The 27,148-nt window shown below is 42.3% G+C and overlaps 1 protein-coding gene across 2 annotated transcripts; it reads right to left on the bottom strand.

Annotated features, from left to right (window-relative positions):
* Positions 1-1,242: 1,242 nt before the first annotated feature.
* LOC139661050 (regulator of microtubule dynamics protein 2-like) lies at positions 1,243-26,129 on the bottom strand. Of its 2 annotated transcripts, none has more exons than XM_071539371.1 (11): positions 26,083-26,129; positions 24,399-24,871; positions 14,852-15,029; positions 14,618-14,720; positions 13,150-13,210; positions 5,843-5,918; positions 5,098-5,175; positions 3,148-3,246; positions 1,936-1,989; positions 1,717-1,797; positions 1,243-1,371 (listed from the first exon to the last, which is right to left on the bottom strand). In XM_071539371.1, exons 2-11 carry the CDS (start codon positions 24,860-24,862, stop codon positions 1,318-1,320), a joined length of 1,248 nt encoding a protein of 415 aa, XP_071395472.1. In that variant the 5' UTR covers positions 24,863-24,871; positions 26,083-26,129; the 3' UTR covers positions 1,243-1,317. The 2 variants fall into 2 exon arrangements, with proteins under 2 accessions (XP_071395472.1, XP_071395473.1); XM_071539372.1 differs by having other exon boundaries at positions 26,088-26,121.
* Between the last annotated feature and the right edge of the window lie 1,019 nt (positions 26,130-27,148).

Here is a 27,148-nt window from a genome sequence, read left to right as displayed (position 1 = left end):
GAAATAGGTCACGTAAACACCTTGATCTAACAATGTTACTTCATTAAGGTCATATTTTGATCGTGTGATTAAGACATGTGGAGAACTGTGATCAAGTCTTTGCCCAACATACCTTGGGTTACTATGATCTATTGCTAATATCTACATCCAGCCTTCATATTGCAATATTTGAAAACAGAAAAGTTGTGAGCAGGATAATTTCCATAAGAGTTATATGACTGTCATCAAAGGGTTTGACAGTCAATAATCACAGTATGTCAGATCTCACGGATGCTACAACAAAAACATAATATTCTTCTTCTATCCATGTAAACTGCTTAATTGAATTCGTCAAAATCAGAGAGATAACTAGGCTGCTGTGCGCGTGTAAACGCAGTCAGTGAGCGTTAATGCTGGTATGAATGGCGGCAGAGGGAAGAGGGCAAAAGGTCGTCCAGTGGTCACATCTTTCCAAGATCTTTGTTTGGGTGCGCCATTGTTCGGAGCGTTTTTGTTATTGCCACTTTGAATGCGTGGTGGGAGACACAACAAAAACAGGACGCGGCGGGAAGGAACAACAAGCTCCGTGGATCACTTTCCCAAAATGTGACAAGTCTTTGTCGTCGAGGAAACTCAGTATCTTTGAGACGCGCTGCTGCTGCACTCCCCACCGGTGCAATCAGACGTCGCAGAGAATGTCTCTTTTGATATCTAATCTACGCTGCTGTACAGAGAGATGGGCAAGGGATATACATACTCATACTTGCTCTCACTTTACTAATAATGGATGATTCACCCAAATTTTATATAACATTTATGATCTCTTCTCTAATTTCTTTATCATTTCTATCCACCCAGTAGACTTGATTGCAATAGACTTGATTTTTTTTGTGAGGTGGTCTGTGCAGAAAGGGAAAAACAAGTCTTTGACTGATCAGATATGATCTGGTATGCAAGATTTGTTTTCTGTGCTGAAAAAAATAAATAAAAAGTTTGTCTAAGCACAAAGTTAGTCTAGAAGTCTGATTAAAAACGCTGCAGGACGGTTCTGACTCTGGCAGCCTATTGCTCCCAATGATGATGATATAACGCAGCAATTTCTGCTAACACATGAAGTAATGATACGTGTGTGTGCCCAGCGAACCCCTGGATGCACAGCCCACCTCCCTCCACTCACAGAGTGAATTAACATGAAGGACTCTGAATACACGCTGCATACACACACACACACACACACACAGAGCCCATAGTGGATAGTGTGCCAGCAGAGAAGGATGGCTCCTTTTCAACTCATGGAAAATGATAGTTTCCAAAAGAATGTGCTATTGGACAGTCTCTTCAAACTCCAAGCGATGGGCAAAGTGAGTCCAGCTCCTTTTGTGCCTCTTCATCCTAGGAGAAAGAAAGACTACGCTTTAAAATACAATAATACAATAAAATACAATCATCTACAGTGTATTGCCTTGTCTCCATTAAATCTGTTCTGCCCTGCTGGGACTAGCCATGGTATGGTGTGGTTTGGTTTGTGACTGGCTACCTACCCAAAGAACAGGAGGATTTGGAAAAAAAACAAACAAACAAATAACAAGCACAACTCATGAAATGTGTCTGGTTTCATGATCCAGCCAGCTTTGGTCAAAGTGTAAAGTGGGTGGAAATGTGGAGACAAAGCATAAGGAGTGAGCCAGTGAGATGGATATAAATACAGCATTGCGATAGGCCAACGATGAGCTCTACCTCTTTGGAGACTGTATCCATTGAACAAGCAGCTTCACACATCTTCTTAGCCTCATCCTTCTGCCCAAGGTCTCTGTAGCACTGTCCAAGGAAAAGAACAATGATAATGGTCAATGCATAGTTTAGTCTGAGAAGAGGATCCCAGTAGGGTCCCACAGAACAGTGCATAGTTTAGTGCCAAAATGGCTACATGCATAACTTAAAGTTACTTGTACTGACCTTGGCTAAAAACACATAGTTGAGTTTGGAATATTTGGGACGGATCTCCTCGACCTGTGAATAAAAACAGAGACAAACTGTATATCTGTTCTTTATACATATAGAAAGGACTGTATGAGGTAGGCCTATTTCAAAGTAATAATCAAGTGCTATAAATAGAGCATATTCAAGGGAAGTAACCATTCAGTAAAGCTGTAGTGGTAGCAACATTATTGTCTGTATTAATCCTTTTAATGGCACTAAATCAGCCATGTAATCAGGCATGGATTTAGATTTAAATGGAATGGATTTAAATGAAGGCATTGATCTCCACACAGCCAATCGCAGACTGTTCTAACTGTATCATTATAAAGGCCTCTAGCAACGGCCTTTTCCCTTGACTCATCCCTGCCTGTCTTGTTCCTGCCCTGCAACTTAAACAGCCCTCCTACAGTCAGTCGAGTACGGATAACACCTGGCCACTGGTTAGCAACTGGAGATGTTGTATAACCTTGCAGGATGTTTGTTGAAGCTAGAGACAGCCTCTTCAGAGGCCTTGGGGCCATGAGCGACAAGTCATAACAGGGACCACTTAAATCAAATTGATGGGTGAGATACACAAGACATGAGGAAGAGGCATGCACGGGAATATTGGCCAGGAGCAGATTTCATTTCTTTACTATATAAACATGTGAAATGTGGGAACACAGATTAAGCCTCTCTAAATACCTAGGGTTTGGTCTTTAAAAACTGGGTGCAGGAGCGACCTGGAGGCAAGTTGCAATTTAGCGCTAGACAAATAGGGCACTGTGTGCTACATGCGTCAATACTTAGGGCCACTCAGGGGACAACATGACAACAACAACCAATCAAAAGACAAAAAACAATAGATTAAAGAAATACAAAATAAGACAATCAACCCTTATTGGCATAAGCACAAAATAAGTCTAAACACACACAGAGAGACGGATCTTAGCAGGAAAAACACACAAGCGGGGTACACACTCGTCCTCTGCTTGTAAATTCCCATCTAAAAACACACATATCTAGAGAATAAATGAACAAAATCAAAAAGTCTAAGTTTTTAATAGCAATTATAGCAGGCATAAAGACAGACTGGTAGCATTGCTGGCGAGTTAACTGTCCCCAGCAAGTACTCAGACGGCCTGCATGTGAGGCTGATTTGAAATGCTGCAGTTGGGAGGGGAATGCCAGCAGAGTGAATCACAGCACCTTCAGAAAATTCTTCAGTGCATCTTGAACTGTGGCACTTGGAGGCTCTCCAAATAATGTAGCAGCAACCTTCCTCTCAATCCACGATAACTGAGCCACCTGCAAATAAACAATCAGAGAAAAAAATCCAATAAGACACCATCAATGACAGTTAACTGTAACATAAACAAACAAGAGGCACTTGAGCTGCCTAATGTCCCGTCCATCATCACAATTATATATTACAAATAGCTAGTTATGCTAATGAGGCAATTAATTAAGCTAATCCATGCATTAAATAATTATTATAAATTTTGTATCTTACAGCATTAAAGAGTTATAGTAGTTTCAAGCAATCATTCATATTTTAAATTACTTATTATGCAAATGTTTGCAGCAAGGTGCTCCAAAGTAAAAAAATAAAAATAAAAAATGTAAAATCTTTACACATCACACCAAGAAAGGATCTGATGGCCATACCTCAGTCTTGGCTTGCCCTCAGGTTTCCTACACATTTTGCTGCTGAAAAGCTGATTTGAATGTCCCAGATCTTGTTTTGGCAAACCACAGCTATCTCTTGGGATTTATGTAATCTGGAAATTTGTTTTTTTTGCCTTTTTATCCCTTCAAAGGTAATTACATCTATGAGCAGCCAACAGTCATATTAACACTTGAACAGTTTAGAAAGAGATTATGGAAAGAAATATCCATGAAACTTCCACACCCTTTTGGGTACCTATCATTTTTCATAACTATTCCAGGCCTGCAAAATACAACTGTCCAATTCTGTGACTTTTCCAGGTTTTCCATGACTGCAGGCACATTGGTCCTTTTCCACTGACACTTTTCCCAGAAGAAGACAATGGCCAGGAGGAGCCTGGGTCAAACATGTACTGTTCCTCCCTCGCCCCATTCATCATAGCAATGTGTAATTGCAGGTGTAGCATTGCCTTGGCGTCATCATAGGACCTTTCAAAGAGAACCGCTGCCTGAATGCAAACAGTGCATCATTGTTGAGCAGAGAGCCCATAAAATTCAAGCCCCAAAAACATCAGGTGTTACTGCTCCATCCAATTTGCACAGTCCCCACTCCCTTGCTCCTGCTCTTGTGCAGACGGTGCATGGGAGCATTATATAATTCATCAGAGCAATCTCAACCGTGTCTGTATTATGTTAAGAAATAGCTTCCTTCCTTTCAGGCAATTATTTTGATAACTGGCAGCAAGTTACCTGATGAGCAGCTCATGAACCAACAGGAACCGTTTGCAGTAGCATAGCTAAACTTGTTTCATACATACAGTATTCTCCATATACTTTTTTAAATGACTTCTAATGTCATCATCGCATAATAATTTCAAATATAGAAATTAGGGACCATGTGCCAAATCATCACTATAAAGTCATGCAACAGGAAATAGGACGGGGATTGTGTGCCACAGCGGCTTGATGAAGGAAATGAGCAAAACTGTGGAAAACACCAGTTCTTTCATTTCAGCAACTGCACTTCTAGTAAGAAACATGAATGGTGTAACCTCTGCCATGTCTAAAGGGGAATGCCTGGTCGACAGACAAGATATGATTGTTCATAGAAACAATCATGAGCGATATCGGAAACAACTCCTCGGACTGAGAGAACACAGGCCGAAGAGAAACAGGATAAAAATACCCCTCTGGTGCAATCTGATTTAAAGCTAACAATGGCTGGTGTTAACCTCCCGTAGCGTTCGCTACAGCTATCGCAGAGGGAAAAACAAACCTTAGGGAAACCTAAACAGTGGGAATGAATGAGGGGAAACTGTGGGTGGGTTAGCAAAAGCCAGGAGGCCATGCGGACATGTCGGCCTCCATAAATTCAATGTTTGTCGATGTGAGGAGAGATGGGAACAATAGGTGTGTTGCTGGGGCTGTGTGGGTACAGCAGTGTGTCAGGAGGATGAGGAGGATGAGGGGGGGGGTGGAGGGGTCACGTACAGCGTAGCACCAGCGGCCCAGTAGGTAGTAGGACATGGGGTCTTGTGGCTTCAGCTCAATGGCTTTATCCAGATGATCCTGGGAGCGGAGACAGACAGGCAGGGGGAGAAGATTTTCAGTGTTGATTCATGACACGGCTGCTATTTCCATTCCCTTCTGTTCTGACCTGATCTGTCCTGCTTCACCAACCCACAAGTATTTCACAAACACCTCTCACACACGCGATCGCACCGAGACACCGCACACTCCTCGCTGTCACGCACCCTCCCCTCTTTCTTTTCCACCCTCTCTCTCTCTCTCTCTCTCTCTCTCTCTCTCCCTCCCTCCAATTCAGGTTTCTCATATCTTCCCTCTCTAACGCTCCAGCTCTCTCTTTCGCTCTCTCTGTTTCACCTGTCAAGAGTTTTTGCAGGTACACGGCGTTTGGGGAAGCTGCTGACAGGAAGATAAATGCTACGTGCTGTTGTTCCATCCGCCACCTTATGCAACTGACTGGCTGGGGGAGCGGCATAGTGGGAGAAGTGATATCTAGCCCCGAGGCAGCGAGGCAAACCCCTCTACACCAGTACACAGGAGGAGCAATGTCCAATTAATCGACATGTGTACACTATAGGACCATTAATACACGCAATAATGCTTGCATATAGTATTGTATATTGGGTGCTTAAGACGGTTTGGCCAAATGTGCATTAGAACTTGCACAGAAATAATAAACTAGTAGATTATGTGTTAGACAACAACTTACCTTAAAGATATATCCATTTTTTATCCTGTTCTGAACTGTGTCATATTCTGCCATGATACCGCACATGATGGCATACCTGTGGAGAGAGGACATTCAGTTCACTCCTAACTGTTTGATGAGTTATACTGCTAAGGTGAATGAACATGTCCCATTGGCACGTGCAAGCTTGGCTTCGGCTGTTAGACACAACAAAGCATTTTTTTTTATCCTTTATTTATCCAGGGAAAGCCAGCTGAGCACGCTTGCTCTTATCCTGCGTTGCTTCACATTCACAGAGTTCAATAATTGGGAGCTGCCCAGGACAACCAGTCTTGGCTGGGGGTTCAGTGTCTTGCTCAAGGGAATCCATTTTTATAATGCTGATCAGTAAGGCAAAAATATCCCTGGAAATATTTCAATACGGACAGCAGTTCCAAGCCTTCAATTTCAATATCAGTTCTAAATCAATGCTTATTCCAATGCATTTCTTTGTTGATTGAGATTTCACTACAGAAGAGGATAAATGATTTTCAGTGTAACATTTGTACATTTTATTTGTTTTTTAAAATAAAATCTGATCATTCTCAACTGATTTTCTAAATACAAATACCCTTAGGCTGGTTGAAAACCTGTGATCCAACTGGAAGAATCCAACACTTTGAGCATTTTTTACAAGTTGGAATCAATATCCGTGCTAAAAATTTGAATGATACCGATGGGTATGCAGCCCTACTGATTGCTGACTCCGATACAGGAGTCAGGTAGTGGAGCTTTGGGCGGAGGGGGAGGGGGTTGGGAAGCACCTTCCGGTCACACCACCCATTCTCTGGGTCACTAGCTACCAGCCAACCCAGGGGGCACCGAAAAGCCAGCAACACTCAACCTTCCTTAGCGAGACTCCTCATTAGACAACATCAGTAGAGATAAGCCGCTTCACCTCTATTCCCTCACTCTGCCTCCTAATTAATACACCGACTGGGACCAGTGAGCAGGAGGAGGAGGAGAAACAAAGAGTGGTTTCTACTTTGCGTTCTGTAAGCTGGCATGGTGCTGAGGGTTTGGAGAGGAGAGGAGAGAGGTGATCAAAGACTTTTCACCGCAAGGCTGCTTTAATCCTGCTGGTACTCTGCGTCAAACACCACAGCGCGACACAAACACCTTTTTACATGAAGGATCGGCGGGCACAAAGGTCATCTGACAGTGTCGTCTGACATGGTGGTGCTGATGGTAGATGGAATCTGCAATTGTATGTGTGTGTGTGTGTGCACTGAGGTGTCTGGTATGTGTGAATGGATTTTTTTAGCAGGGCATGAGTTGGAGGTGGGCTCCTTTACTCACTCTCTTACACTCTCTCTGTCTCTCTCGCCCTGGATTTTAATCAGGGGAAATGAAGCGGGCACAGCACGCCTACACGGATTTGAACGCCAAGAGAAAACAATGAAAAAAAAGGGGGGTTATTTAGTGAGTTGTGCCAGAGTGCAAATTGCATTACATGATTAGCAGGTAATTACAATATTAAGATCATGTAATGTGTATGATCTTTCTCTTTGGCAGGTAGGAAATTGAGCTATTCGACATTAACTGTTATTGTTCCAACCGGTTTCTGATCATAGGGCACAAGACAAACAAAAAAAAACCCAAATCATAGCTCAGGTGGTTGTAATTGTGTGCAACTGCACGCGAACATAAATCTCTATGACTTTGTGCTAAAGATCATGACTTCGATTTAGTGTGGGCGCCTTGGAAAATTAACAATGTTAAAACAAGTACTAACCACATCATACTCTTACGCACCCTAAATATTGTCTGCCAAGCAAACAAAGCTGGGTGAATTGTGTTTAACTGTAACCAAAAAGATCTGTGTTTATTTTCTTAAGGCAGTGCGGGGCGCGGCCATACCGCTGGTTGGCGCTCGATGAGTAGGGAGCTCTAAAATATCACAGGAGCAGAGATGCTATCTGTCTGCAGTTGTGCCGCCTGGCTTCCAATGAAAACATACTGCTGGATGTAAAGGCTTTGAGAAAATCCACCACCAATGGCTGACTACCTGCTGTGTGGAAACCGAGCCAGGACACTGTTGGTTTGCGCCCGGCCACCGCATTCAACCCTATTTTTAGCTTCCACGGGACAAGAGAGTCGCCTCTTGTGTGCGGCGGTTCCACAACCGGACTGCACGGTACAACTTAAATGAACTCAGATCATCTAAACAACACTGGATCACACACCATCAGTGAGAACTGGGTAAACATCATGAAGAGCTGGTGGGGTGTCAGGGCATTTAACAAGACTGCTAATATTGACTCCACTCAGTACCTAAGGGCCACCTGCTGGGATAGACACTTTTGGAAACTGAAGGTAATACAGTACACTGTCCAGCAATATTTCTACTTATAGATGAACAGACTAATCTAATACACATCTCCCACAATACTATGTGATATATGTCCAAGTCAATAATAATGAAATGATCTCAACCACCTCCCATTTTCCTTGAGGAGTTATGCTAACCAATCAATAATTCCTCTGTTTATTCCTGCATTCTGAAATATATTACGTGATTAAATGCAATAAATCTAGTCAGAGGTCAGGTGAGGAAAGAGACCAGAGTGGCATACCAGAAGGGAGTACTAATCATGGTTGAGATCAAGCATTGCACAGGTGAGGGCTGTGGGAGAGATTGCTCAACATCTAGGCTACCGCAGGACATATTTTCCCCTACCTCTGATAGGCTAGCTCTACCATTATTCAGCATGTAGCAATTCTGGCAGCACTTAATGAGAAGTATGCGGACCCAGGAGTGCCAGTGGCAGAGCTGATCATGATTGGCCAAGTGCATAAATGGTGTTGGCTCATCTCCCCACCTGGACTTTCCCTATGTAGAAAGACAGGGGGAAGCTTTCATTAAGCAAAAGGACACATCCAGTGATTATGTTGAAGTACATCCCTATCCTGGGCTTTGTGTCCTCCATGCAATATAATTTAACAATAAACACAAAAGTAAAGATCGGCATTTTCTGCACCGTGCTGCACGAAAAGAGAGCATGTGATGTTTTCCTGGCAATTTCTTACGTAAAGTTTATATTTTCTTCGAGTGAAAGAGAGGAGAGAGAGAGAGGTGGGGGTGGAGAGAGGGAGGGAGTGGGAGGGAATAAAAGAGAGTGGGGGAGATGGGATGTGGAGGTGTGGAGAGGTGTGTCTAGCCTCGGGGGCCTACCTGCTGTTGTTTAGCCTTTCCTTTCTTTCCTCCTCTGTGTTGAAATAATATCTCTCTTGACTGTCTACAGCACGGAGGGGAAATATCGAGGAGGAAAGGTGGGAGGGGACAAAACATTTATGACAGGGGAAGATGAGAGCAAGAGAGACAGAACATATAATTGCGCAAGGTTAGTCCGCGTTTTCATCGTGGCTCAGTGAAATCCCCCACTCTACTGGGCAAAAACAAAAGGGCCTAAGTGTCAGTTGCTTGGCGGAAACAGCAGATTGATTTCAGCCTTCAAATCCAAACATAGAGAGCTCATTCAAAGACAGAGAGGACTAGGCAGCGCTCCAGGCTAAAACTTGCACAGAAACAGGAGGAGGAACTCGAGGAATTCAAGGACAACCTGTGTGACAGATTGTGTGGGAGTGAGTGAAGTGCGCTGTTGTGCTTAGACGTTTTTGCGTGGGAGTGGGATCTGTGAAAACCTTAACTGTGTGTCAAGTGTTCCCACAGTGATGAACCATATTTAGTGCCTCTAAACACCCACAGTGAGGTTTAAAGTCAAAGCACACGCAGTGTTTCCATAGCTGCTGATAAAGCACGAGGGAACAGAGCACAGTGTTGTCAGGACGACCCTAATTTTCACCACAGCAACAAAGGCATGTGTTCAATTTTAAAGTTGTCATTCCAGAGGTCAAAGTGCCCCTCCCGCCTCCCCCCTCCACCTCCCCCCTCCTCTGACTGGCACTGCCACAGGCTCCCTGGTTAATCCACGGCCCTTTGTACCATCGGAGGGGCCCTATAGTCAGGGATTTACATGGGCTGAATTCACACGGTGGGATCAATGAAAACGTACCTATAAACAAAGCCGGCGATACAAGAATGCAATCACGTCTCCCGGCCGCCAGCCTGCTGAGATTATACAAATAGGCTTCACACTCGCAGTCACGAAAGCACCCCGCGCAACCCCGTTCATGAATGTGTGCACGCGATTTTGTGCACACAGACACACACACTCATATTGATACACACACAGACACACATAGACACACATTATATACTACTTGCGTTTCCACATCAGCTCTCTTTTGTGGTTTACTAGAAAGTTCCATAGCTAAGCACTACTGGAGAGCTTTTAAAGAATGGCATCTGAGAGCAGGAGAGGTGCAGGCGTCTAGGCTGACATGCATGGAGGAGTTCAAAAGTTGGGGGGGGTGACAGTGTGGAGTGCCGTGGATAGACTGATAGCATCCAACTCAATGGGGCTCTTTGGTGGAGTCAAGTGCCGCCCTACACACGCGACTTCAAAAGAGTCCTCATCCGCCTCTCCTGGGAAAAGTACAGAGCTGAGCTGTCCTTTTGTGCATGACACTGAGTGGGAAAGTATGCGTAAGCTCTTGAGAAGTGATCACTGTTAGATGGACATCACATTCATTTACCCACTTCTTGCTTTCATACAGCCAAGACTTTAATATTACATTAGGCTAGATGGCAACATAAAGATCTGTAAGGTATTCACACTGGCTGTGTCAAGAACTCTCCACAAGCAGTTTCTGTGGCAGAGCAGAAACTGACTGGCAGTGCATCTAAACCACATCTGCCAAACTTGTGACGAGCTCAGCAGCATTCAGGAAAACAGGTGACAAGTTTTCTCACGACACCGGTACAGTAAGTAAACAATTACCTCAGACATAAACTGCCTTGCAACACTGCCTGGCACGGTCCCCAGTCTCCATCTCCTCCCTTCTCCAAGTGCGGCTTTATCTACTTTGCCCTGTCCATTCAACTTAGACAGCGTTTCTGATCAGTTTAAGGATCTTACAAATTCCATTAGTGGATATAGGATTAAGCATTAAGCTTTTTTAAGCTGTTGCTCTTAATTAACTAAACAAACACAGCCTTCTCTTTCACTTGACGTCTCGAGTGCTGCGGTATGTGCATGAGCTAATGCTAATTATTTCCTAACGAGCAGAGCAAACAGGACCGCTGGCTCAACCAGGCACTCTGGGACTGTTTTCCATGAGAAAACTCCACACCTGGGTAAGGATAGTAACCACATGCTGGAGATCAATTACACATGACACTCACTTAGGGAATGTAATGAATGGTAACAAATACGTACACTAGGGAAAGTATTAGCTTATACAAACAAACATAGGCTTTATTAAAAAAAGTGCACCGTTTACATATGCTGTATATACAGGTCCAATGCAGCCACATATAGAAAAAAAAATCAAAATTTGGACTACAGCATAAAGATCTCCTGTATATCTCAATGGGTAGAGCATGGGACTAATGCTGCCAAAGAGAGACCTACACTAAAAATGTATGCACTCATAGTAATGTATAGCGATCTCGGATAGATAAATTCACCAACTGGCATTCCTAAGATCTGAACATGAGTTAATGCAAAATAAAAAGGGAAATAAAACAGCGTTTTATTAGTGAGCTGGAGCCTACGCAGAGTCAGCGGTTGTTTTCAAACTCCAGCAACTGCAGGCCAATCTCAGACCTTAATCTGCTGCAATCTTCATCAGCTCTACTCCAGCCATGGATTCAGTGTATGATCTGCAGTCAAGTTTTGACATGAGCAGTGTTTCAGATGAGGAATGCAACACTGGGGCCTGCACAAATGCAAACAGGATCCATGCCATCAGGCCCACTCTGCACAACTAATTAAAAGCAAGGGGATTTTTCCTCACCAAGCAACCGAGGAGGTATGGTTTTTTCATCAAAAGCGCCAAGGGAGCGGAGACTCTTGATTTCCTGCCTTAGAATCACCTACAGCTGCAAAATTTCCCTCAAATAATTGCTATACTCTTGCCCACTCTGAGGGAGAATTAGCCTTTGTGTAATGTCCACCAGCATCACACAGAGGCAGCAGATATGTCCTTAAAGATCAGTTTTTAGTCATTTCTGAGGAACAGCACAGATCATAGGAAAGAGTGACAAGATGTATGAGGGAAATAGGTCAAACAAAGGTCAGGAGTTGGATTCAGACCCAAAAAGCCAAAAGCAACTGGTATATGCCACGGCCCGCAGAGTCACCAGGATGAACCCGAGCACTAAATCGGTACGACTCATGGTGTGAAGCAAACACCAACGTAGAGTAACAGCAACTGCAATAACAGAAGACCATTAATCACATGCGTGTGTTATTCCAGTGTAGCCATCAGGCTATCTGAGTGAGCCCAGGCCATGTTTACATTCCTGGAACTGGAAGGGATGTGATGCTATCAGGTGGACAAGCTGAGGGGGGAGGGGGGTCTGCAGGAAGGAGATGCTGGGAGGCCAGCTACTGTTATCTCCCAAACATGTATGTCTGCAAAGCATACAGCTAGGATATGCTGTACAATGTTCCACTCATTCTCTTGCCAAGTTTTCCTTTCTTTTTAGATTTCTTTGCATCGCACAACCACAGATTTTAGCCTAATTTGCTTCAGTCCCAACAGTGAGGCCCAGCTCAAGTTGAGCACAAGCTAACATACACACATCAGAATCACTCTCTCCTCTACCCCTGTGGTACTGACAATCAATCAGGGGAGGCTCTTCAAGAGGCTCCTTTTGATTCACTTTACGGTGAATTTGCTGAACTGCCCGAAGAAAGGGCAGAGTCACAGATCCAGGGACAGCTGCTCCAGGCCGAGACGTCAGTCAAAACTAGAGGCCCCCCCCAAAACCTCTCATCTGGGGAAAATACCTGCTGTATGTTCTCATACTGTCTCATAGCTTTAGCATTTACTAAAAAAGTTGGCTGGATAAGAATTCAACCATGAGTAATTCACATAAGGTAAGTGGGCCCACACAATAGAGACATGCCATGAACCCTTAACTGTGTCACCAAACGTTGTGTTTTTTGCAGCAATCTCTGCACCCAATTGTGAAAAATAATGGCATTAATAAAGGGAATTGACTAGCAATTCATAGGAATGTCTTCAGCGACTTTGCTACGGATTCAATCAGACGTTTCTTGTGTATTTGGCCTTTTATATCTATTGAACTATTGTTTCTGTTATAACTGCATAATCATAATCTAGTAGTTCACAGGTCTGGTGGAGATGCACCAGCAGGAACACAAACTAGGTTGTAAATGGAGGGAGGATGAATGAATGGAAAAACGTATACCTACCACTGATGACTATCAGCACACGAAGGGTTCAGCGCAACGGCCTCCTGTCCAACTTTCTTCCCTGAGGGGGAAACAAAGGATAGACCACAGACAATGATGCCACACTGAAACACAAACTCAACACACAATCCATCCAGGACATTCTTGTTCACATGACAAAAGAAGAGAGTATGGATTAGCAGAATCAAGGGGTGTGTTGACTGAGAAAACATAACAGCTATATAAATCAAGAAACGCCACTAGGCACTGGATTCCAGCAATAAAAACAAAAGGTGATATATATAAATGCAATCCAGGAAGAGCTCGGTTTTAAATCCTCACTGGCAACTGTCTCATTCCACTTGCTCTATTAATACCTGAATGAATGTTGAATCTGATGCCCTGTTACTTTAAATAACCATGTCTATAACCCTGTCAAACCCTTTGACAATGGTATCTTTACGGAAAGCACCTGGCCAGCACTGATTAGAGGCACATTAATGAGGAAGGATTACAGAGAAACAGGTCAATCCAGTCTGAACTTCAGTGCGATCACACAACAGCCTCTGTTTAAGAAAAAAGACATTATGATCTACATGCTGTTGGAGTGTAACACAAGACAAGCAGAGTAAGTTATTGTGCTCTGCTTTTAAAAGACCTGTGGGAGATAACTGTGTAAAAGCCAGGAAGGATCTGAAAAAAATGAAACCCTAACACCCTAAAAATGGTTTGTCCACCATGGAATTGAATAAAACACAAAAGATGTTATCTTTGTTGAGTGCAATCTGTGCTATTCATTTTGAATAGGCATTCTGAATAATGATTATGCATTAACTAGTCCAAGTGCAGTGGCCTGGTCTTCTGTCCATTTTTAAGCATATTTAAGTACCAACAATCATAGTTTGGTTGAACATCATTCATGTTCAAAGAGGTAAAACAACTATGACTTTTATGGAAGCTGCTCTAACAATGTTTCTCTTTTACCATCAGCACTGTCATTGTACAGCAGATATACTGTATCAAGAAGTAATATCTCAAGTCAGTATTACAATTAAATATTAACTATATGGGTACATCGATTTATGAGTATTTTTTGATTCATTTGGACAATGCCAATAAAACTAAAAGATCCTACTTGCAGTTAATCATCACTGGTCCATCACAGGCTGTTACCACAGACAATTTATAAGTTTGGTCAAAGCTTGCCAAATATCATTTCTGCCAATTCTCTGTTGGCCCAGAACTGAAACCACCTGACTGAGGTCATTACAGGAATAGAGACTGATGCGGACTTGGGTTTTCCAGATGTCATTCAGCACTTGATTCAGTATGCCAGTGCTACTACGAGTTCTCTGTGCTTGAGACAATCATATTCAGGGTTCAGCCAGTATCACAGCTGTATTTATGACCTTACATCACCTTGCACCCAGTGGGAAGCACGGTAAATGAGGTATATAACAAGGTTTAATAGACAATTATGATAGATTACCAGTCTCTGCGTTGGTCTTCTTTTCCTCCAGGCTGGAGCTGATGTCATGAACATCACAGTAAGCCCGGATTAATCGCCATAGAAATGTAGAGTTCTGTCCAAACTATGACAAAAGATAGAGAGGTTGATCAAGGTGGTTAGACATACGATTTTGTAATTAGCTTCAGGGTTACAGACAATAATAATGGATATAAACCTAATCCATGAAGGTGTTTCACACCCAATTCAACGCACCTCCTCTCTCTTCTCCAGCAGGGTGTTGAGGCTTTCTCTCTTGTCGGTTTCAGTGCCGTGATGCAAAGTGTCAATCGTCTCAAGAAGGACAGTTAGCTGGTCCACAGGCTCTTCCTCCCCCCTCTGACCTGCATCACTTGGCTCTTCTTCCTCAGAGTCTGTCAGTGCGGTCATATACCTGAAAACACAAACAAACACAGGGGGCTATTCGTTAGCAAAACAAAAAGTGAAGCTTCAGTTCACTCTCAGCATATGGATGTTTACTGATGCTGGAAGAAGATCAACAGAACACTTGGGTGGCTCAGATCAACAAGTGTGATTGTCTCCATTCTGCACTCAGCGAGATGTACAACTTGGCCTTGGTGAGCATCAATAAACAGATTCTCCTGGATTACAAGAACATGGCCGGTGTCCCAGTAACTCAGTGTAAAACCATCTTCTACTTGTGAGGCGGAATGAAAACATCTCAGCTGAGGAATTTCTCTGATGATGACTAGGATCAATTAAAATCAAGTTTTAACAAGTATTTTTTTTAAGGCCCTTTCTCTGCCAGATGTTGATGATAATGGATCAAAATTCACTGCATGTTTACATGCAAATGGCTACAGGTTTGTTTACACAATTGTGTCACTTAATTGTTTATAAATACTGGCTGTTAAGAAACTCCTGACGTCTTAACATGGATACCTGAAGGCTTTTCCACTGAACACAGGGAGACTTGTTTGTCAGGGTGAGGCACGCAACACTTGCATTAGACGTTTTATGGTCCCCTTTCAACTACTGTAAGTAACACCAAACACCCTAAGCTAACACTTAAGAAGGAGCAGTAAAAAAAATAACTATATTAATGGCATAGGTAGAAATGAAAGACATAAAGAAGGGTGAAAATATGAAAAGCCTCTATTAAGTGTTGGCAGCAGCTGCATGTGCGTCATTGGCGGTTAAGGGAATATTTTGGTCTGCAAGCCATGGTTCTGGTGGGATGTGTCAGAGCGGGCAACAGACAGAAACACTATGGATCCAACAGGTGCCTCGTGCCGGAGGGTCCATCCAGACTCCACCCCTCAACACACACCTTCAGCCCAGAGTGCTGTGATTACACGAGTAATATGAGGACATGTGAGCTGCAGAGATGTGCTCCAGTCGAGAAAAAAGAACTGCTAAGAAAAATGCAACACGGCTGACACAGGCTACAAAACAAATGACACTTCAACAGCATGGTGAGATGAAGGAGGAATTAATCTTTTACCAACCATCACCTCGTCTGGTACCACCAAACCGATTCTAAATCATTTGAAAATACAAAAATTGTTAACAAAAAAGATGAAAAGCACGGTAGAATAAGTTATATAGAAGCAAAGGTAGACATTTTAAGCATCAGAGCAAAACTGTAAACGTCATTGCTACAGGCCTATTCTTTCCCTTCATTTTTTAAAGCCAACTAAAGTGAGTTTCATGGAGGCACACCCAGTAGTAGAAATGCTTTCTGTGAAGATTACAGCTGTCAGTCTCTCCTCACATGTGTGTGTGGCCAGCAGGCCTGGCCTGTTAGCTCAAAGACTCCCCCTGCTTGTTGTTTTAAAGTCAGTTTTCTTGGAAGGAAGATTCCACACAGAGGCAACTCAGTGATACAGAGTGAGCACTGTGTGAGCCATCAGACTGAACCTCATCCACATCCAGTGGCTTGGTAAGAAAGGGACAATCAATCTAACTCTAATCCATAAAAGGAATTAGGCTTGGATTATCTTTATTTTGCTGGTCATTTGTTTTCATACTACCCACTTTTTGGAACAGTACACCAAAGCCCTTTTTATGATCCCAGGTTCATAATCCCCTCTCTACGCAGTGACCGCAAAGTAAACCCTAAAACCTGCAGGCAGGGCTCAAACCATTTATTGGCCAATACAACCCAGCTTAAAAATCTGAATGGGTGTGCTTTTGTATGACTAATGGCCATTTATTTGTTGTGGTCTCCCTCTTTGTCTGTCTGCACCACATTTTGCAGAGTACCACCTCGTAAAGGGAAGGTCTGGCCTTTGGCTAACTATGGCAAGACTGTCATGTTATTCGAGTTCCGTCATTCATTCATTTGCTAATTCATTCATTTGTTTGTCCTTTCATTCATTCAGCAGTCCGTTTTCTCTCTCTCTCTCTCTATCTCGCTCTCTCTCTGTCTCTCTCTCTCTCCCTCCCTCCCTGCGGTTATTTACTCAATGGAGTTGGTGAGAGAGACAGCAGAGGACTGAGTGATCAGCGCATTCCTGTCACACCATTCCACGGCTCATGAATCACTTGAGTTGAAAGAAAAAAAAAGCTAAGGATCTATTTGTATTACTGTGTATGTATGTATGTGTGCATGTACCATCATCATCCTTCAAATGTTACTAATAGTACACAGCTCTGAAAGAACAAACAAAGAACAAACCAGATATCACCAGATATATGTCTTACAGTACAAAAGGATAAGATGCAATGCCATTATTATCTGGAGGGAAATTCAGTCTGCAAGGCCAGTACAGAAAAACACATACATTCTCATACATAGTAATTTTATGCATGTATGTTATTATGTATGTGTTTAATCTGCTTGCTGCAAGACAAATTGCCCCTCGGGGATAATAAAGATTTCTCTACTCTACCATACAACCATGGGCAACATATATAGTAATACATTAACAGCATTCAGTGTCATCAGTCTGCTAAATCTTGTAATGCATATGGGAAGTCCAACACAGAAGATGACATGCAGCAGTGGGAGCACATAAGACATTTATGAGTTTAACAACATAGAAAATATTGCTATTAATCAGGTCAATTAATGCTCAAGGAGAGGCCAGTGCAGAGAATATGGTGCACATCACGCATGACAGTGGAGGTCTTGGATTATCTGCACAGTATAATTCTAATTTGGGGTAGAAGGGAAAGGCTGAAGGTAGAGAATTAATGTTTTCTATTCTTTCGACTTAGTGGGGAGGAAAGGGGAAATAACCTAATCCTTCTGACAATATACTCATGGGGCAGATTTAAGTAATAGCTTGATACTGGTGGTCTTTCACAACTTTGAGCCACTAGAACATTCACTTTATATCTAACTCTGAGGACACACATCCTAAATAAGACATTCCAATAACACTGGCATGCTAGCAGTGGCATACTAACTCTAGTGAAGATTAAGGATGAAACCCAGTCTGAGAATCAACTTTGATAATGATTTGTACCTAGCAACGCTTAACACAGATATCTACCTAGTAGCTGATGCTGCGTCCAACCTTGTGACACTTTGTCAACATACGCTATACAATAGCTAACATTGGCAACAGGCTCTAACCATCTTTTTCAACAGGCTGTGTGCCCACTAGGGGAGGTTGGCCATTCAATAAACAGAACCTGGGGGGAATGAGAGAGTCTTTCAAGGGAGCTTAGCAATGGCAGTCTCCACGGTTACACTGTTCAAAACAAACCTGATGAAGAGTTACCATCCCAACATCACTGGGCCTCGGAGCATTCAGCCCAGCTTATTCAGTCTGTGTAACGCTGGTGACAGAGCCAGTGAAAGCCAGCTCGACAACAATGGCTGACTGGAGAGAGAGCAGAGATATTGATTCTCCAGATGCCCAAAGGGTGGACTGGAGCTGAGTCTCTAAAAGACACCTGCTAATTCTCATCTTTCCCACAGATCAGCTGCTGAACCACCCATGCAGTGACATCATTGAGTTTCTACCATCTTTAGCATCATGAAACCAACAGGTGCCAAGTATGCCCCCTGTTTGTTGTGATAAGTAATGGCATGCAGAAAAACAAAGCAAAGGATGACCAATAAAGTGACAGACATGTTGTGACATTATGAGTAAATTACAATGACAATAAGTCATACTGCGTGTTCGCACCTTCACACTAGTTTGTTTTTGTTGATACTGGGTAACAGTAACTGGCAGCTTTTTTCTTCACTAGAGAAGCAGGTTTGTGAAGGATACTGTAGCTGATTTGTCCTGTCGCTCTAAAATAGCAGGGAGAGTGAGTTTGGAGACTGAGGTTTTGCCCCCAGATATCGCTTCCGCACAAAGATTTTATTTGTGTACAAAGGCTTACAAGCTTTGGCTTGTAATGAAATTTGCCAAAAGGCAATTAGGCAAGAAATACTTCTCAAATTAATACAATCACAAGGAAGAGGGAGGGGGGGGACACCTGCACTTGTTAGAGAAATGTGAATGCACCTCAAGAAATGAAAGCAAAAAGAAAAGGGTGATGAAAGAAAAGTGAATGAAATGATGAGGGGGGAAAAAACCCACAGTACCCGCTTGAGAATACAGGAATACTGCAGAATACAGGAAAGGACGGGAAGATGAAGAAATCCAACTGACAAAGCGCACTCTACTGTTCATTATTCATGCGTAGAGTTTTGTGTAACATTTTACACTCCTTTGCAAATGCAAAACATTAAACTAAATGGTTTGCTTGCAGTTGTGATGTTGAATAGTGCAGATGTGCAGATCTACAAGATGTCCGTGATGGTCAGCTGCAGAAGAGCCTGGAGCCTCATTCAGACAAATGCCATTGTGCAATCATATAAAAAAATATGACGTTTATACCTTGGGTAATAACAGGAATTAGGTTTCACTTTTAATTTATCACTGAAAATGGGAGAAAATCACTGATACTGGTGGCAAGATCAACTTTTCATGAATCCTGAAATGTATGCGTGAAAGCCTTTTGCAATCACGGTCCTTGGAGCCTAGCAAGGTATGCCTGGGTAACTATATAAAAGGGAAATGAATGGGAACTGTGGGTGGTCAGAGTGGTACCTGACATACATAGGTCAGAGACCGGTCAGGGTGACTGGGGACACATCAGCCTGTTTAGAAGACATGGTTTGTGTGCAGCAGATACATTCTATGCTTTCAAAAACTGAAGTAAAATAAATATGTTGGTTTGGCCTAAATGCCTTTCCTGGAAGTAGGAACTTGAGACTGTTAATGTGAATGTCTTGGATACTCAACAACACCTACCATGACGTCATAGAACAGTTAGGCTAAAGCTTTTAATCACAAAGCAGACAATGAGTTCCTTTTTCTCTTTATAAACATTTCTGTGTGTGTTGATCAGGCATGCCCGTCACTAAACAAAACTGCTCTGCTTAAATCAACAACTATCCAATGTCATAAATGCTATTTTTTTGGAGAAGGTAAAAAGAAGTTATAATGTCCTTGAGCTACAGCGACGTGATGTGAATAAACTGCAGTGGGAACTGTTGGAGGAATTACAAGTTCCTACAAGATACTTTTAAATGAGGCTTCTGACAGCTTGGCACACAGTCAATGTGATTGATGGGTCTCCTTACTTGTAGAGAGGTAGCTCTGAGGAAGCCGTTATGACACATGGGGAGTGAATGGAGTAAACAATTGAAACTTTCAACCTTTCGGTGGCGAGGTCGACATGTTCATTGTTCTGACTGACTCTGCCCTACTCCATAATTTTGACATTATGTCATACTGACTTTTTGTCATTTATGAGCACCACCAGTAACATGCTGTCCTACACAGACTCAGGCTTGAGCAAGACTGTCTAATCAGCAAGTATGCCAACACTGGTCACAGTTGGAATATCTCTACAAACACACCAGACAAAGCTGGTTTAGAAAAGATGATGACTTAGATATTTTTATGAATCAACTGCAATTATCTGTACTAGAGCTATACAGTCCATTTTAACACAAAGGTTAGAAAATCATGCATGAAGCTTGCACAAGCAATCAACTCCAGAGAGACAAGTGTCATGATAAAACAGTAAAAAAAAATTATAACTGTAAAAAAAAATCTTATTTCACCTATTGATGGTTTACATGATGCATGTGTCATGCTACAGCAGAGCTTGTTGTGGAAGTTGTTAAGAGGCCCTATCCATACTTGCGTGATGACCCCTGTTGGAACTTGTTTGACCCACTAATGGCTTTGCTTACATAAATTTATTGAATTGAATTGGATAGAAGATATTTTTTCCACTCTGATTTACTGTCTCAGCTGCTGATACTAGGACATTTAAAGATGAATTCTACATGTATTTTTGTGCTGTAAAATATTGAATTAAATGTTTGCAAACCTGATTTTGCACAAAGCAAAATATTTACTAATCTTGCTAATCTTGACTGTATTCTTAAGGCTTTAGATTTCAACAAACGAGCAATGACAGAACTGAGCAATGAGTATTGCCCAACGCTTAGCATCTTGGTTCTTATGGGATATTGTGCGGAGATATTATGCTGTGATTCCAAACAGTTCCAAGACAGCCCAAACAGACATGGAGAGCCTTTTAAATGGATGTGAGGATTAGGGGTGTAACTGGTTCCTCTGGGTGAACGCCAGGCATTCCCTAAGGGGCTGGAATTTCTTCACTGCACCATTCCGTCTAACCCCACACCCTCTGCTCATACAAATAACAGAGCGGCGGGAAAGGCTCTTTAATTACGGGAGGTGTGTGCGTGATGTGATTTCTTTTAAAGCATAATAACCTGGGCTGTAATTAAGAGCATTTGATGGGGCCAACCACCGTCACTCAAAACCCGGGATCCACATCTGCTAGAGGGCAGTCTTTACACCTCTGTCTGCCTCTCTAACCAAAGGGGAGGGTGATGTTTACATAGGAAGAGGTAGGATGACCTGAAATGACCCTGTTCATCATCATATATAGTAGTTCAAGCCTAATGAAAGACCACTCACATGGTACGGTATTCCCTTTCTTACTTCCAGTGCCAAACTCTTACAATAACTGAGATACTTAATGGGTGACACCAGCACTTTTCATACGTCGGTCCTATGTCATTCTCGACTTGACCAAGGTCATTGCCTTAGATCATTTTTCAGCATCTCTCGACATTATTTTTAGTTTATCTGAAAATTCACCTTCAACACCTCGTGCAAAAAGGTACGTTTTCTGAAAATGGCATGTAGTTACAGCCTCAGAAAAAAAGCCTTTTCTTCCTCTCTAGATACTAATGCACAAGTTGCAAAAAAGTGACATCTTAGATGGATGTTTGTAATTTATTTGTTTTGTTTTGTTACCAATACATGTTATGTTGCTGAATGGAAGTATTTGGTTGCATCTGAGCCGTCTTCGCATAAAACTATGGTATCTTGAAAACCCTGTAACAATATACCTTGGATTGTAAACTGCTGAAGAAAAATACAGCACTGAACTCTACCTACGTGCGGAACGTGTTTCTTCGAAAACACAGACAGCAAAACACAACACTGATTAATTATCCCAAGTGCACTGGATGTTCAGTTGGCCCACTTTGCTTTGTTGTAGTTGTAAAAAATTGCTCCGAGGCAATTGACAAATCATTGCCAGGATAATAATCTGGAGCAACAATGGGGAGGAGCCATACAGCTCTGATCTGAGGCCCATTATACACCTCAAAATTGCCAGGATGCCAATGCAGGTAGTGCTCAGTGTTATAGTCCTACAGAGAAGAAGCATAGGTAAAATCAATCCATGTCAACTGTTAGCGTGATGGACTAAACGGCCACCCAGCTCCTAGCATGGATCTCCTGCGGCCATGTGCTAAGATATTCAAACTCAACGTTATTTGATTTGTTCCAATTTGATACAATTTCTGAGATGCGTGTTGAGAACATATCTCATTCATGTCCAAGAAAAGCTTAAGTCTGCCTGACTGCTGAAAAATGTAAAGCCTTTTGGCTTAATGATCATCATTTAACTGTTGATATTTGTTTTTACAAGATGAGATATAAGTGGCAGTCCATTCAAAGGAAAGACATCTGTTGTTTATGTTATTCTAGGCTGGCGTGTGATCAAGGTATTTGGCTGTGGATGGAGGTGGATGACTGGGCATGTGGTGCTAGATTCCTGTGCCACTCTCTCCAACACCTGAGGCATCGGTACACAGCTCTAATTTAGCCACGTAAAATAAGCAAGCAAGTTTAACTGGTAAAGTAGGATGGACATAAGACTTTGGCTTCAGATACTGATCAAGTAAGATTGTTAAATGGTAAATTAACTTACAGTGTATGCCATTTTGCTACTTGTTCTATCACAGTATATCTCTATTGTGCATGTATTGGAGTTATTTCCATACAGATTGGACCATACTGGTGATTTTGCATCATTTAGCCCATTTATTACAATTCTGCATACTTTACATTACTACTGACCATTTTCCTAAGCATGCCATACTTTTTTTAGATGTCTGAATGCATTTTTCCTACCTTTCAGGCAGCCATTCACTTCCATTCATTTCAGTACGGAGTGAAAATAAACTTGCAGAGACTTGAAACTTCCTTGAGATAAGTAATCCATTACAGTGAACATCCCGCCCGGGTTTATTTTCGTCAGTTACTTTATTGTTCCGTGGTAATTTAGTTTAGTGCCCACACTGATTTGAAAAGTCTACGCATCTTCTGGTGCATTCATATGCTGGTGGGAAGCGCTGTTATAATAGTTAGTCTGGCTAACTACGAAGTATGAAGTTTGTTTTTTCAATTTATCGATAGTACACGACTGCACCATTCCTCTCTGTTGCACTTGCAAACCCACACAACAGAATGTACATCTGCACCAGAAAATAGTAATATAGAAGAAATGATTGCTATACAAACCAAATTCAAACGTTCATGACTTCTAAACCTGGACACGAATGTTAGCCAGAGCAGCAGAGGATTTTAAGGTAGGTTTATCAGCTGAACGTTTGAATAAAAAAAAAAATAGCGATATCGAGAAAATATTGAAAGATCTAAAAAAGTATAGTGTGCTTTGAAAATGGTTGGTAGTAATGTAAGGTATGCGTGCCGTGTAGTAAATGGGCGAAAGCATCAAAGAAAAACAGTCTGTGCGCTTTGAAAATGATCCCCTCTTCCTCACTGGGTGAGAGCAGAGCAAGACAAAATTATGTATCCTCATTATCAAAATGTGTAATTATTATCAATGTGATGAACGTAGCGAGTAAGGCATTTATTCAGAAGCCACGTGGCAAACATCAGAGGAGATTAGCTACAAACACTGCTGTTTGTATTAGCTACGGCTGGTTTCCACTAAACAGTTGGAGGCTAATGACATTGTATGGACAGTGGAGGCCTATGATTAGCTTACAGATAGATGACGATTGTAATGGAGATACTTTTAGCCCATGGTAGTCTGGCACGCTAATAATTGCCATGGGAGCAACCTTCCAAAATATTGACAGAGATCACTGGCAGTAGCTTTGCCTAGCTTTCCCTGTGAGAGGAAAAAATGTATGATTCCTCATCTGCCAACACTTTGTAATGGCTTGGAAATCGGATAGTACTGAACTACGCCAACTGTGCACTCAATCATATATTGTTGACAAGATAGTTGGGGAGAGTGGGGGGTTAGAGCCTAGCCTGTTTTATGTGAACAAATCAGAGATGTAAACTACCATTTAGACTTTTGGCTTAAAGCAACATGATGCCGCAGCAATCAATGAATTGATTACCACACAATTATGGTAATCAATTCATTGGAGTGTTGAAAGTTTTTAAAGGGTTCCTCCAGTGAAGGATTTAGGAGTACTCACCCTCCCTCACTCTCTGCCTCCTCTGAGCTCTGCCCCTCGGCTCTGGCCCCTGCGGCGGTGCCTGCAGCCCTCTTCCTCCGCGTGGGCGTGGTCCTGTGGAGAGGGCTAGTTCGCCGCGCTCCGACCGCTCCTTCCGCCCCACCGCGCCCCCTCAGCTCCTCCCTCACTTGGTCCGGCAGCGTCGGTAGAGCGTTCTTCAACGCCTTCATCTCATCCTTCAGCTCGGACACACACTGGATCAGGGCTTCGAGGCGCTCCAGCACCTCAGCCTGGCCCCTGGGCAAGCCCGGGCCGTCGACCATCGTGACGCCGGCAGCCTGTTCATTACCGGTGTTGACGTAGAAGCCCGGCCAGGAGCCTCTTCGTCTGGACTTGAGGCCCTGGTACCAGACCACAGCCAAGCTGATTCCAGCCACTCCTGCCAGCGCTCCCAGAACCAGCACCTTGCTGTCTGCCTGGGCCATCCTACAGGCCTGCAGAGAAAGGACAGCAATAGTTATACTGGCTTTGTGAACAATATATACAATGGCTGAAAAATGGAGACTGCTATTTTGTAATTACACTTTTTGATCTACCTACTTACTTCAAGTTATTAAACTAAGAGCTGCAACAATATCACAAAAAACACAAACATCATTTAGATTTAAATGTTTCTAGTGAAACTCTAGAATTCCCTGTCCTCATCCCCATAAGAGCATATCCAAGAAGGCAGTGAACTTAATGGACAAGACTCCCCTTAAAGGGATACTTACAGGAAGGCAAAAAAGTGAACTTAGGATCAGTGATCATTATGTTGTTACTGTTTGCTCCATGTCCTCTCATAGAATGAAATTGTGTTCTGACAGTTTCTGTGTGTCTCCTCAACTTGTGTCATTTTTCATCTGTACACTCTGAAATAGAATCAAAAAACTATCTAAGTATGGCTTTAGAGGGGAGTCTGGTCCAGAGGGGATAAGGGGGATCACCTATTTTTGTTAACCTTTTCCTTAAATACGAAGTTGTTTGGTGTTAGTATCTAGTACAGTTGACTTAATAGCTATATCCTTTCACTCCACAATTTAGTGAGCCCTGTCCTCAATCTTTTGAGTCAGCAGCCTCCATTGCTTTAAAGCCTAATAGAGAGCAAATGTTATGGTGAAGGTAACATGCCAATGAACTTTGGATGAAGACTAAAGTTAACATTTTGTTCGCAGTTGCAAGCTAGTAGGAACATTGCTCGAAGTGAATCTACAACTGACTGTCATTCATCTGCAGCATGGTTACTGTTTACACGGAACTAGCCTTAAGCCTGGCTGGCCAATGGCCAGTTAGTTAGCTAGATAACTGGATAAACACACTAATCACTTCGCGAGTATGCTAGCCAGCAGTTTGACACAGGGAGCTCTATAAAGCCATTCACACACAGGGAAATCCAGTGACAGCCTGTTACAAAGGTAATAAAAGGTACTAAATCACGACACATACACACAAATGACAGGTTGTCAAGCTACATGTGTGTTTGCCTCAGTTCAATTTCCTCTTGCTAGGTCGCTAAACCATTAAGCTAACGAGTAAACAAAGTTATTCCCCAAAGTTATACGGTTAAAATACATTCATTTTGTTTTCTTCAGTGATACATAATCACGTCAATGAGTTACGTAAACATGTTCTTGCTAAAATATGTAAAATTAACAATGTTAGAGACCTTACTGCGGATAGGCAGGGAGGCACTTCTGTCGTTTGACAGCTCTCTGTTGTGACGACCAAAACAGTCCGTCTGGGCTGAGGCGCCTACAGAAAGGTTCCGGGCCGCATCGGAGTCATTACAGCCCCACAACTCAATAGAAATTTGTACTTCCTCTGTAAATTCGCTGCAAATTAAACACGCCACAAACACAGGCGTAGCCTATTATGCATTCAGTCTGTGAACAAAATTCAAATCTTTGATCTTAATTTATCCTATCCTCATAGGACCCTGCAAACCGAATACAATTATCTAACATTCAGGTCCTTGCTCTGAAGATTTGGAAGCCTCTCATTATGTTGTGAGGATCTTCCCCAGTTTATATAATTTATAGCTATTTTGGCAGCATAAATGACCATTTCTATCCTCAAAGTTCTCTCTAATTTTACTGTACAGCTGTACCATTTTGTGAAGAGAGGGTCGCACTCAGAAATATGTCATTTACTTGATTTAATTGTTCATCTGTCACAAAACGTTTTCAGCCATCCGGCCTTCATCAGTGTGTACAAATGAAGGAATACGTTCCTTATTTATAGGGGACAGGTAGATTGCCAGGTGAACCTAATTTCTAATCATTGTGGTGTTGTAATCACATGGAAACACATCACATAGAATGGAATCACATAGAATTTCACTGTCAGTCAATACTGTGCATTATAATTTCAAACAATTTCATCTGAAGTACATCCAGTTAGATCCAGTACATCCAGTTAGACATACTGAAATAACAATATTTAAAATTAGCATTATTCACAAAGCATATTCCAAAACAAATATGGCTATCACTGTGGGCCTCAGGTTTCTCACCGTTCATAAATCAGTTCAAACCAATAGTTGACAAAAGCCTTTAAACATGTAAATATAATCAAGGGATCAGTACAGCCTCCAAAGCTACATCTGTTATCAAAGCCACACTTACTAATTTGGTATAATGCAACTTTGAACAATTTTCTTTATTCCTTACAGATTGACTTAAACTTTTTGAACTTTTTTTGAATAGCAGGAACAGATAACACTCTGGAGGATA

The sequence above is a fragment of the Centroberyx affinis genome, unplaced genomic scaffold, assembly GCF_046629955.1.
Source record: "Centroberyx affinis isolate AG114_WGS23_722 - 3 ecotype Tasmania unplaced genomic scaffold, CSIRO-AGI_Caff_v1 ptg003442l_1, whole genome shotgun sequence".
Lineage (NCBI taxonomy): Eukaryota > Metazoa > Chordata > Actinopteri > Beryciformes > Berycidae > Centroberyx > Centroberyx affinis.
This window is presented reverse-complemented; position numbering and strand designations above follow the sequence as displayed.